This window comes from Acyrthosiphon pisum, chromosome X, assembly GCF_005508785.2.
Source record: "Acyrthosiphon pisum isolate AL4f chromosome X, pea_aphid_22Mar2018_4r6ur, whole genome shotgun sequence".
NCBI classification, from domain to species: domain Eukaryota; kingdom Metazoa; phylum Arthropoda; class Insecta; order Hemiptera; family Aphididae; genus Acyrthosiphon; species Acyrthosiphon pisum.
Window position 1 is genome coordinate 35,659,763 of NC_042493.1, and position 13,876 is coordinate 35,673,638.

Sequence of the window (13,876 nt, forward strand, 5' to 3'; positions counted from 1 at the left end):
ATAACATTTCCTATCGATACATTACACATTCCATAACCTCTCGTTTACCTATGAATTAATATCTTATCTTCGTACAGACTTCCACAATACTTCCGTACTAAAATCATCCATTTCCCTTAAGTTTAAGAGACCTTAGGGCTTAGACTTGTAATTAGAGAGATTTTGATGAATAACTAATCTATTAAATTAACGCTAAATAGAATTCCCAATCTAAATAACTGTTGTCAACCTTTTGTTTATTTAGTTGAAATACGGAAAACACTACTTTCTTGAAGAGACCAATATTTGTGAATTATATATGCAAAAAAATACCAAGTTAGTTTTGAACTTCTTGATGTACCGATTGTGTATAATAGTCTATAACTAAATTAACTATTTATACCTCTGCTTAGTGCCGTAGATCACGGCACACAAAACTATGCAATAGGTACCTAGGTACCTATTTGTAATATAATAATGACTGGTCGTAATATTATCGATATTATATGGCTGTGAACGTGAAAATACGACGAAAAACTAATATATGTGTTATAAATAATAATATGCACTATACACTTAAAAATATACATTTAATACGTATTTAATAGGTAAAAACTTTGAAATATGCAAAATACAGTTCATGTTATTTTAATAAGAATGATCTAAATTGGAGAAAATTCTCATCAGATTTCAAAAAGCTTATTCCAATACGTATATGCATTTACATATAAATCCGGTCCCTAGTTATAACAGTTAATTTATTTCATTATTTACTTTCCACTTATAATTATTTTCAATATTATTTAGTAAGTAGTTACTTAAGTTACCTAAGTCATTGTTACAAATTAATAATACAAGTACAATAGGCAATAATTCACACAATCACACATTAAGTAACATTAATAGTAACGACGCTTCGACGCATTCAATTCATTTAACCTACAATTCTAACAATTAATATAATTTACAAAATATAAGCCCATCGATTTTAATCGGTAGACTGCAAGAACAGAAGCTTTGACAAATTTTTGCCCGTCAATCGGTTTCTGGTTTTCCTGACAGTTTCTCCAGCTTTACTGAACAAACGCTCGGATGGTACAGATGTTGCCGGAATCAGTAAATATTTCATTGCCAACTTGTACAGCTTATGATATATTACCTTTGTGTTTTCCCATTCAACCAAAGGATCTTCATTTAATTTGATGACATTTCTGTGCAGGTATTGATTTAACTCACCTCTTGAATTATTAAGAGTTAATCTTGTATCAGATCGTTTTTGTTCCAATGTTTTATAAAGAGGTATAAGTCATATTGGTTGTGATTACTTGGAGGGTTCATTTTTCCTCTGGTACAGTGGGATTAATTTCATTAATCGTTATCCATCATTTTTGATTTTTCTTGAACTCTAGCATTTATTAAAGGATTCCTGAAATGCATATCCTTAAAACGCGGGTCTAATATCGAACAAATCGGAAGTATTGGACCTTGCTCATAAACTCCACACCTGAAATCCAGTTTTCGATCAGCTTTATTTTTAGTTGTATTGCTATGGTAATGGTAGGGCCTTGCTTTATTAATTCATTTTTCGTACATACAATTAATGAAATTACTTTGCTGGACATAACTGTTTTTTTTTTTGTTCTCTGGTTAACTGTTCAAAAGATCGTAATAAAGCACACATTTCTTTTAAACTTTTAAAACTTTTAATAAGCTTCATGTCTTCATCGTATAATTGAATAGGTATGCAATCTCTGCCTTCAAGATTTTTCCAGTTTTCAAGGGTTGAAAATTCATAATAAAAGCGTTCATCCAAAACGTACCTTAGAAGGGACACATTTTCTCCGTGTCATTTTTTTGTAAGTCATTTATAAGTAGATTTCAAAATAGCGTGTAAAATATTTCTTCTTTTGATAATTTTATAGGAATGTCATGAAAGTAATAAACATTTTTTCCGAAAAGATGCCTTAAGACGACATATAAAAATAAAGCAATTGTTATTATTACTATTATTACTACAAATATTATTACTAGTGGTTATATATGTTCACATCTACTTATTTACCAGATACCCTTTTTTACTTTTTTTTAACATACAGAATGTAACAGAAAGATCAGGCAAAAAAAAATATTTATGTTTTAAAATGCTATAAAATAAATTACTTGATTTAGATAAATATTTTTACTATCAAAATTGTTTTTATAATGAGTTTTACGAATTCGCTATTTTGAATTCTTCCATACAAATGTTAATCAAATTTTTTTATACCATACGTATAACTAGTGTAACCATGATTTATAATATATTAAAAAAAAAGTAAAAATATTGATTAGAACAAAAGTTATTTCATGTGTCAGGTCTTCCTGTTAACCCTGTATACAAGTGTTATAACGTTAAAGGGTAGCCGGTAAGTAGATTGTTGAGTATTGTTCTACTTTATATTTAACATTGAAATATAAATCATCATGGTGAATCGTATTCTTGAACTCTATAGGAATGTGCTCATTGTTCAAGGAAATATACCCGAAAGAATGATTTAATTAAACATATTATAAGTAAACATATAATTTTGAACGGAAATTCGAATCCCAAGGTAATTAGTCCGAATTATCATAGATACTTACCTACATTTTTTTATTTACCTAATGCTTTTAATATTTTATATTATACAGGCTACACATTTTAAGTGTCTTATGTGTGAACAATATTTTAGTACAAAAATCCTCATAAATGAACACTACCAAAAATACCACAACTTAGACTTTGTGTATGAATATTTAAAGTTCTTTTGGTGAATTTCAGAAATGGAAAACTAATGAAGAACAAAAGTATTTTATTCAGTTTCCTGTAGCTATGTCATGGAATACAAAAACAGTTATTGTAAAACAATATATATGTCATCGTTTGGGAGAAAAACGTTTGAAAACTGTCCCAAAAATTATCCCAAAACTGAAAGGTTTTAAAAAATTAGGTGGTATTTGCCCTGCGCTTATAAATATAAAAACTTCTAAAAACGATGGCACGTGATCGGTTATGTATCAAAAATTACATGTAAGCCATCCATGTAATAGAAGTGAGTTACCTCATATAAATTTAAACGCATAAGATAAATTTAATATTGCCAAGAAGTTATCATTATGTGTACCTCGTATTAGGTAATTTATTAAATTATAATGATGTGACGAATATTGCAAAGCAATTTAATCTTAACGACCCTTTTCCTAAACTATTTAATGACGATTCTAAAAATATTGCAAGTTTTGTGCTAAAGAATAACAATTCAATACTTTTTTATAAAGAAGAAGAAATCGAAGATGATCAGTTTCCAACATTAAAGAAGGATTTTACTTTAGGATACATGAATAAAAACCAAGAGCGTAATTTGAAACGCTATGGTTACAAAACAATATGTTTTGATAGCACGCATGGAACGAATCAAAATTATTGTATTTTACATACATTGTTAGTAACAGATGTAGACTGCGAAGGCTACCCAGTTAACTTTTTACTAACCAATAGAAACGACGAAGTGGTAATTAGTGTTCTGCTTGAAAAAATCAAAGGTCGACTAGGTAATATGTCGCCAAAAACAATTATGTCAGATATGCAGACTTCATATTTTAACAGTTGGATAAAAAAAATGGGTCCAGTGAATCACAAACTATTTTGCACGTGGCATGTGCACGAAGCCTGGCGTAAAAAATTGTCCAAAATAAAAAATAAAGAAAAAAAGTAATAGTCACTAAAATTCTATATGATTTATCTACTGAATTATTGGAAAATTTCAAAACAAGCTACACGCTTTTCTGTCAAACAACGATGACGATCTTCAATTTTTTTTAGATTATTTTTTCAAATATTATGGCCAAAATCAACAGTTCTGGGCATACTGTTACAGACAGAATGCCGGTCGTAACACAAATATGAACTTAAAAAGCTTGCATAGGGTTTTAAAAGAAAAAATTATGTGTAGATTAAAATTCAGAAGCGTGTACCATTGTTTATGCTACTTGGAGAAAATTTAGTAATGAAAGAAAATGATGTACAAAAAAAAAATAAATACGTTTTAAACGCACTAATAAATTGAAATGTCTTCATGCAAATCGTAAGAAAGTGGGAAAAAAAAGTGAATTAAAAAGTATGGTTATCAATTCATTAGACTATAACTCTTGGTATGTCCAATCGTTCACTAATGAAAAAATTATGTAGAATGCACTAAAAAGAGAAGTAAAAGAGTGTACATTGCATGAAGGTGAGATCTGTTTACTTCCTTGCACACAATGTAATGCGTGTTTCCACGATTACACGTGTAATTGCCAGGACCATTCAATTAAAAATAATATGTGCAAGCATATTCACGCCGTTGCAATGAACCTCATCAGCCAAAAAACCGACAGCAAATGTAGACAAACAACAAAAACAAAAAGCACACACCAGACGTAGTATACAGACAAAGATGACATGTAAAGATGATGAACAAATGGAGACAACACGTAAAGACGAGGAAAATCAATTACACCATGATGATGTTAATATAGGGTGACCAGTCTTACAAAAAAAAAAAAACGGGACAAGCAATTTTTGGTTTAAATACTTTAAAAAACATACACATTTTTTAAAAATATTTTTATATTTTATAGTTACAATTGTAGGACGTTAGAATTGTCTTTCTTACAATTTTTTTTTTTTTTTTGGATATAAAAATTACAACACTCAATTGTATTAATAATAATAATAATTATTTTTAATATTTAAAATTTTAAAGTGTTTAAATTTTAATGATACACTTATTTTGTTATAATAAAGTTCAAGTTCAACATATGTATACAAAGTTCTTGAATATATGTTTTCTAATCTACCACATATTGTATTTTATTTAATAATTTAACCAAATAAAAAAGTACCTAAATTGGTTAATCGCATTGGATACTTGGCGAGTAGGTACATAATATTAATATTAATATTATGTACAATTTGTTGGTAAGTTTACTAGTCGATAGTTTCTACAATTAAATAAATAATACAATATTTCATTAAGTTTAAACATAGTGATTTCAGTTGAATAATTTATACATCTACAATTATTTTTTAAATGTATATCATATGGTTCGCTGTTACCTAGATACTGGATAATAAATGCCTTGTTATACAGTCAAGTGGCACAGCACCACATAAAAATATTACTATCACCTAAGATAGAATTTTATTGAAGAGTTTTGTTTGTTTTGGTGGCATAATTGCAGTTTAGCTCCCCCTCGCCATTTTGATTTTTTTATCGAAACTTTTGCAACTCATCGAGTTAAGAACGATGGTGCAATCAGAATTTGTCGCTCTCACTTAATTTCGAAGTTATGGCCTTCCAAAGTTTTCGATTTTACGTTTATACCTACACATGTGCGCAACACTATGGCAACACGCATGGCTAGCTGGCAGTTACCCTGTGACCAACTTGTGGTGGTGTTTCACATCAAACCAGGGGATGTTTTCGATTTGTGGAGCGGAGCGACGACGCCGAGGAGCGTAGCGACGAGTGCTGCTAGCATGGCATCACTGTACGATGTTTTTTTCAAATTGGTGGCCCACTTGGGGAGGTGTTGCATAGTAAACCGAGGGATATTTTCGTTTTTAATTGTGCGAGCGAGCGAGTGACCCCGTTAGGTGACTTAATACAGCTTATTATATTATTATAAAGATAAATTAAAATACATATATGTAATAATATAGGTACTTAGCTTGGAAGTAATAGAATACGTAAGTACAAAAAAATAACAAAAATGCGCGGCATTATAGTATTGTTGCGCGCATGCGTATAAACGTAAAATTGAAAACTTTGGAAGGCCATAACTTCGAAACTAAGTGAGAGTAACAAATTCGGATTGCACCATCGTTCTTAACTCGACGAGTTACATAAGTTTCGATAAGAAAATTAAAAATGGCGAGGGGGAGCTAAACAGCAATTGTTCCGTTTTGGTATTTAAATTTGGCATATAGATAGTCTAAGATTATCTATATTTACTAAAAACGTACTTAGACAAATGATTTGATCTCCACTTTTTAATTCATAAAAAAAACTGAATATAAAATGATTCATACACATAATATATTATAATTCCAAATCTGAATTTGAATATGCCATAGTCAAATCTACTATCACATACAATTTGGAAGATCCTCTATGTTAAAATGATATTCATACTGCTATTTCCAATTACATTTAAAAATACCAATGTAACAGTGAAAAATAAAAATATTGCTTCACCTATTGGATTTAAATATGACTGTAGAAGAAATAAGTAAGTTTACATGTTTTTAACTGTAATATTATTAAATTATTATTGACAAACAAATTTTTTAGGTAATCAAGTTTATTGCATAGAAGTGGAGAAAAATCTATTTGGTCTAACTGCACATTACCAATGATATTTATTAAAAACTAAAAAATGTGTTAGTGTTAATGTTTTATATGGATTTATATGGTTTTTAATTTGTATGCTATTTTATAATTAATTTAAGTCAGGTGACAACATCAATCATTACAGCTTAAAAGATAAATGTATATTGTGTTTAGTACACATACCTAAATTGTGTAAATCAAATAAAGAATTTAAAAAAAAATAGTAAGTAGGTATGTGATTAATTATTATACATATATAAATTACTACTAAGTTATTGCTCAATATAAATTCTTTCTGTCAATGATTGGTGTTGTCATTAAATAGTAATTTGTACTAAATTCGAGTTAGAATATTATAAACAATATTTTAAAAATTTTACTTTTATTTTAAGTCTGGGGTTATTGGAGAGTTTGTTTCAATTTGTTGAATACACATTATATCTTTATTCATATTTTGAAAAACTGCAAAACGACAATTTTGATTTGACTGTATCATCATTTTAGAATAGATTTTTCATCGTCCTGGGCTTTATAAATGAAAGCAAAATTTTATAATTGTTCATAATATTAACAGTGGCGCCGAAGTGCTCAAATTTAGTCAAGCAAACAATATTTTAATAGGCAACAATATTTAAATATTTGCCTCAATATTGTGTACTTGTTGGGGGGGGGGGTATAATTTACCCTCCTACAACTAAACAAAACATTGATGTTTAATTTCTAAAAGAATATTTCAATTTTGAACCTTAACTACACATTTTATGTACTTTTCAAACAAACCAAGATAGCTAAAAGACGAGTCTTTCTCAATCATTAATACAGAAACTTACCTTTTTTGAGGCAGGGTTAAGATCAATAATATAAATAATTATTTTACGCACTAACCAATCGCCCATTTAAGTAAAAATAGCTAGTTGAATATTTAGTATAGGGTTCGGCGTTACTGAAAATTGTTATAAAATGTGGGAGATTTAGTCATGAATAAAATTAGTTCAGATCTAATTTATTTATCATAGGTTACCAGGTTCACCATTGGCTTATCTGTTCAAAAATTATTCATATGTGTTAGTATAGTTTATTCAGAATTGTAAATTGAGTGGACGAAGATTAACCAAACATGAACCAACTAGTAATTTTATAATATTAGTATTTTATTTAAAAATAATGAAACCTTGATGGTCGATCATCAAGTTTATGAATGTTATTAGCATATAAGATAGGGGAAAAAACAGCAGGTGTAGTGTAAATTAAATATTATTGATTTCCTTTGTATAGCTTGTAAATAATTATCTATCATTTCATATTTTCATATGCATACACTGCAAACTTATTATATTGTTACAGTATGCACAATCATTTAAGTGTTACTTAAAATCAATTTAAGTGTCACCTAAGCACAGTTTTCTATATTTTTGTATAATTTATATTTTATGTAAAAATCAGTTTGATTATAAACTATAAAGTGTTTAATATTTATAAGTATCAAACAAATAGCACCGATAATACATTTACATATTATATTTTTTATCATTGCGGATATCTTCTTATCTATGCAATATCTGGACAGCTGATCGGCTTACCGCTTGCACATGGGAACTTAAACGCTTGGTATTAAAGTTGACGAGCCCTCGTCATACTGCAGTGTTGCTACTGCGGTTGCCTAACTGCTTATTATAAGGCTGTCTCATCTGTACAATTTCAAGGCGTAATTAAAGTAATTTATTACTCTATTCCCAAACATGGAAATACTATCATCTGAGCTGGGGAAATGGACAAAGTAAACAGTAAACAGTAAACAGTCGTTACTCGTTTATCGTTATTCATCGTTATTCGTGTTAAACAGAAAAGCCAAAGTTAATATTAGGTTGCTTAATAAAATAATTTACTACCATGAGTGAAGTGTGGCAAGTTTTTGATAAAAGCATGTGTGGTCAGAGAGCTATATGCAGCATTTGTTATAAGTCTTATGCTAACTCAGGTACAAATACGACCAATTTATGGTCCCACTTAAAATCTAGACACGGAAATAAATATTTAGAACTGGACCATATCAGAAGAGGCCTATCAATTACCAACGTTAGTGCAATTAAGTAAGTTTTTTGCAAATCATTACAAATTGATCAAATTATATTTACTGTTGTTTAGATTTATTTTTAATTTTTATTTCATTATAAGTTTACGTGGCATTTAAAGAATTTTTGATTTTTAATATTAAATTGTATGTTAAATTATTACATAGGCATGACTCGACTTCATCCGCAGGGGCAGCCTAACTAATGAACCTAACCTAACTGAAAAATGCCCTATTACCCCCGGGCCACTAATAATTGGGGGGGGGGGGGGGTAGTCCCACCAATTTAATATATATAGTTTAAAAAAGTCTATCTATTCAAGTTATCTATTTACAGTTAAGCATTGCTTTTAGTTATTGACCCAATTTTTTATTTATAACTTGTCAAAATTAGCTTAACTTATCTTAACTCTCAATACTTATTCTTAAGCATTGACTATGATTTATGAATAGCTCTTAGTATTAGTCCACTACAATAACTTCAAAGAAAATTATGTCGTTTTAATTAATTATGGTTTGATTTAATAAAATTGTTATCAATTTATGAACAATCTTTTACAGTCCTCAAGAAGATGCAAATATAGATTTAGATGGTCCATCTACAAGTAAATTAGTTTTGAAGCAACCGTTATTACCCACAACAAAAAAGGGCAATGTAATTAGTAACCAAAGCTTGATGTCTTCATTCACTTTAACAAAGGCATCACAAACGAAAATTGATGCAGCATTAGCATATTTCATTGCCGTGGACATGATGCCTTACAATATTGTAGCCAAAGAAGGATTTAAACTCTATACAAAGGCTCTAAATTCAAGCTACAATATTCCTAGTAGAAAGACCATCACTGATTCCAAAATACCAAAAATGTATAATGAAACAAAAACCAACATTGAGTCCATTATCAATAACACTTATTTTTCGTCATTCACAACTGATTGTTGGACATCTGGATCAAACAAACCATTTTTGGCTTTAACTGGTCATTTCATTGATAATAAATATGATTTAGGTAAATTGATTTATAAATGATATTTTAATTATAAAATTATTATTCAATTAACTATTATTCATCTTCTTAAATTGTGTTACAGGTTCTGTATGCTTAGGGTGTGTAGAATTATCAGAAGATCACACTGGGGAAAACATGGCTGATACATTGCAATTATTATTATTGGATTATAACTTATCTGTTCCAAGTAATAATGTGTGTGCTTTTACAACTGATTATGGAGCAAACATGTTAAAGGCTATACAAAATTTAAGAGTTCCACATGTACCCTGCTTTGGCTACGCTTTTAACACTGCTGTCGGTAATATTTTCAAACTTGAAGACATACAAATTGTTATACACAAAGTACAAAGTATTCAAAATATATTCTCATATAGTTGGCAAGCAACCAGAGAGTTGGAAATCGAACAAGAGCGTTTTTCTTTAAAAAAAATTAAATTACCATCATACTCTAAAACTAGATGGTGGTCATTACTAGATTTAATATTAGTAGTATTAGATCAAGAACTAGGATTATCTAGTTTTCTGAAAACGTATAAAAAAGGACATTACAAAAAGTTAATTTTGTCAGATGAAGAAATTGATGTTTTAAAATGCACAACTACAGTTTTAAAACCAGTACGTGAAATAACGGACCATTTGGCTGGAGAGAATTACGTTACAGCATCAGCTATATATCCGGTCATATTTAATTTGAAAACCAAATTATCTGAAGCTGTTAATGCAAATAATAATGAAAATGCTTCTGACAATAAGTGCAAAGAAATTAAAACAAAAATATTTTCTTGTATAATTACGGTTCTTGACAAACGTTATGACAATAATACTGTGTTACAAATTTCAATGGTTTTAGACCCACGCTTCAAAACAACATTTATTGCCTCAGAAGAAGTTGTTGAAATCAAAAAAAATATTATTGAAAAATGCCTGAAATCTTGGACAGAATGGTCTACCAACACCAGAACAGGAATAACTAGTGATGAAGCTAATTCTGTACTTCCACTGGATATTCCTAATCAAATTACTCAGAAAAAAAAAAAGACTGGGTTCTCTGCCATTTTTTATGAATCCATCAACAACGAAGTAAGAATATTAAAGTAGTCTTGTAGACTAGTTAATTTGTTAATTAATTTATTAGGTAATATACTATATATTTATATGTATGTATTCTTTTTGTTTTTTTAGAATGATGAAGAAACTGAAGAAACTATATTATCGAAAATAGAAAAAGAACTTCAATTGTATGTTGAATTTTCAAAAGTTCCATATGACCAAGACCCTTTAAAGTGGTGGTCTTTAAATAATGGCACATATCCACTCTTGAGTATTCTGGCTAAAAAATACCTATCAATACAAGCAACAAGTGTTGCATCTTAAAGAGTGTTCAGTAAAGGTGGGTTGGTAGTAACTGATCATAGAGCTTCACTTTCAAATGAACACGTGAGTCAGCTTGTCTATTTATCAATGAACAAGGATTATGTTCCTAAACCTGTAGTTTAAGTCCTTAAGATATGAAACATTGAGACTGATGAATAAACTGTTCCTCATTATTTTTATTGTAATTTTAATTTAATAACTTTAAGCTGTTAATTGTATTATTCTTTTCAAAGCAGAGAGAATAAGTTATTTTTTATATTTGTTGACATGTTATATTATCATGTTTTAAGTGAAAAATCTACTTAGTAGTTGCTTATTTATTGTTTGTTAAAAAGAAAGTAAATCTTTGATATTATAAATTGTACTTTATAATTATCTAATAATTAATACTTAATATTTAACTGCTCATTTTATTATTATTTTCAATGCAGAGAGAATTAGTTATTTTTTATATTTGTTGAAATGTTATATTATTATGTTTTAAGTGAAAAATCTACTTAGTAGTTGCTTATTTATTGTTTGTTAAAAAGAAAGTAAATCTTTGATATTATAAATTGTACTTTATAATTATCTAATAATTAATACTTAATATTTAACTGCTCATTTTATTATTATTTTCAATGCAGAGAGAATTAGTTATTTTTTATATTTGTTGACATGTTATATTATTATGTTTTAAGTGAAAAATCTACTTAGTAGCTTATTTATTGTTTGTTAAAAAGAAAGTAAATCTTTGATATTATAAATTGTACTTTTTAATTATCTAATGACTAATATTTAATAGTTAATACTTTAATAGTACATTAGTACCCATGGCCCATAACCCAGTGCCCTTCATACATACTCACACGTGTTTCAGTGTTTCACCCTACCATTCCACCCCCACAACCAATAGCTTAATTTGCCGCGGGTTTTAAAAAAGTATGGGTCATACAATAGTATCGATTATATCGATAGTATCGATTATTTCAATCCAATTGACTATCGAACATAGTGAATGAATAATATAGTAAAAATATCGAGTATTCATTTTTTCTTCAAAATATATCGATTAATCGAAATAATCGATTATTTTGACACTATCGACAATCGAGTCTAACGAATGACAATCGAGCAGGCCTAACCTCAATTATTGCACGCGATTTAGATATACCTGACGGTATTAATTTGGGTATGCTCGTGTCAATAGTTTCCCAAATCGATGGGCTATTTGATGTGGATGGGGTGTCTATACTTATATAATCAAGTTGGTCTTGATTTTGCTCATCCAGTTGATTCGATCTTTCTAAATAAATTATATTTGCAGTTTTTTCAATTATTTCATTTTTTGTTGTTTCAGATAGTGAATTATTATTATTAAATGGAATGTTTTTGAAACGTGGATCCAAAAAAGTACACCTACATAATGTTTTACTTTTATCAAAGTTTTTCCATGCGTCTCGTTTTTCCATGTTATCTAATAGTTGTTTGATAATCATCAGTGTCCTTTCATTAAATTCCATTGTATGCAACTTTTTGCATGCATTTAATAAGCCTTGAGTTAATACTATGACTATAGATGCAGTCATGTATGATTCACAACTGACTGCTCTAGTAGCCTCTTCAAAAGGTCTGAGTACAGTACACAATTCTTTTATTATAGACCATTCATCACTGTTTAAGGTTTGAGGTGCCTTATCAAGCAAACCTAATGTCCCCCTTATAGGATTTTCTAGTTCAATAAAACGATTCAACATATAATACGTAGAATTTCACCTAGTCTGGACATCTTGGAGTATTTTTTTTAGGTTTATCTATCCCATTATTTATTTGATAAGTTTTGAGTTTATTATTGGCTACTGTACTTCTACGAAAATATGTGACAATGGTTTTAACTTTATCAATAAGTTCGTTTTCTAAAGTAAGAGCTGATTGAACAACCAAATTTAAGGTATGAGCAAAGCATCCTAAGTGTTTAAGTTGAAGTGTACCTAATGCATTTTTGATATTAGTAGCATTGTCAGAGACAGCTAACTCTATTTTGCCTTTAAGTTGCCATTCATCAATAGTTTTTTGGATTTGTTCACTCAAATTTATGGCAGTATGGTTTTCATTAAATGAAGAATAACTTATGAGAATCGACTGTAAACTAAAATTTGAATCAACAAAATGTATTGTGATGGCCATAAAACTTTCGTTGTTTCGAGATGTCCAACAGTCGGTTGTTAAACATACATGTTTTGCTTCCTGTACTACTAACTCTTTAACTTCTCTCAATCGCTTTTCATACAAGGCTGGAATATATTGTTTAGCGATTGAATGGCGATTAGGAAGTGTATAATTAGGGTTCAACATTTTAACGAACTGTTTAAAACCCTTGTCCTCAACTAATTTAAAAGGTTGGTAATCTTTTGTGAATAAATTTAAAAGTGACTGATCTATATCTTTTTTCATATCAACTGTCATTTTTTTTTGAATGTATGTAGCTATAGACAGTTGTTTACGTTTATGAGATTTCGCATTATTATCAGCTTCCATTTGGCTTTGACCAGTTACTATTTTAGAAAAAGCATTTGCATTTTCATTTGATGGAGCTGAATCAATTAATGAAGTTTGTTGAGAAGTACTTGGTATAGAGGTTAGGTTAGGTTAAGTTAGGTAGTTGATGGCAATGATATAGAAGAAGAATTTATCGAATTGTCGTTAGTATGATGTTTACTACTAGGGTCATCAATACTGGATTCAGTTGATTGATTCTAGTTTTAATAACAACAAGAGTAAAGAATAATTAATTAAACCAAAAAATTAAGTCGTTTTAATGTGATATTAATTTATAAATTTACTTACTTCATTTATACTTTGTCCTTGTTTTAAAAATATAAAATGACGACTAGATAAGTGTTTTTTTAGATTAGTTAGTGTCGCTTATAAGAATAAATTTTACGGCATATATCACACTTAACATTGACATTGTCTTTAATTGTAAAATAAGCCCACACTGAGCTGCTTCTCCTATCCATGACTTATTTTTACAAATAAATTTTACTTGTTGAAATGTAATAAAAAAA

General features: G+C 29.1%; 1 protein-coding gene across 1 annotated transcript; it reads left to right on the plus strand.

The window, feature by feature from the left end:
* Nucleotides 1–8,261: 8,261 nt before the first annotated feature.
* On the plus strand, nt 8,262–10,829 carry LOC103308493 (zinc finger BED domain-containing protein 1-like). Its single transcript, XM_008181928.1, has 4 exons — nt 8,262–8,461; nt 9,004–9,422; nt 9,535–10,535; nt 10,638–10,829. The coding sequence occupies exons 1-4, from the start codon at nt 8,262–8,264 to the stop codon at nt 10,827–10,829; spliced, it is 1,812 nt and encodes a 603-aa protein (XP_008180150.1).
* The last annotated feature ends 3,047 nt before the right edge of the window (nt 10,830–13,876 follow it).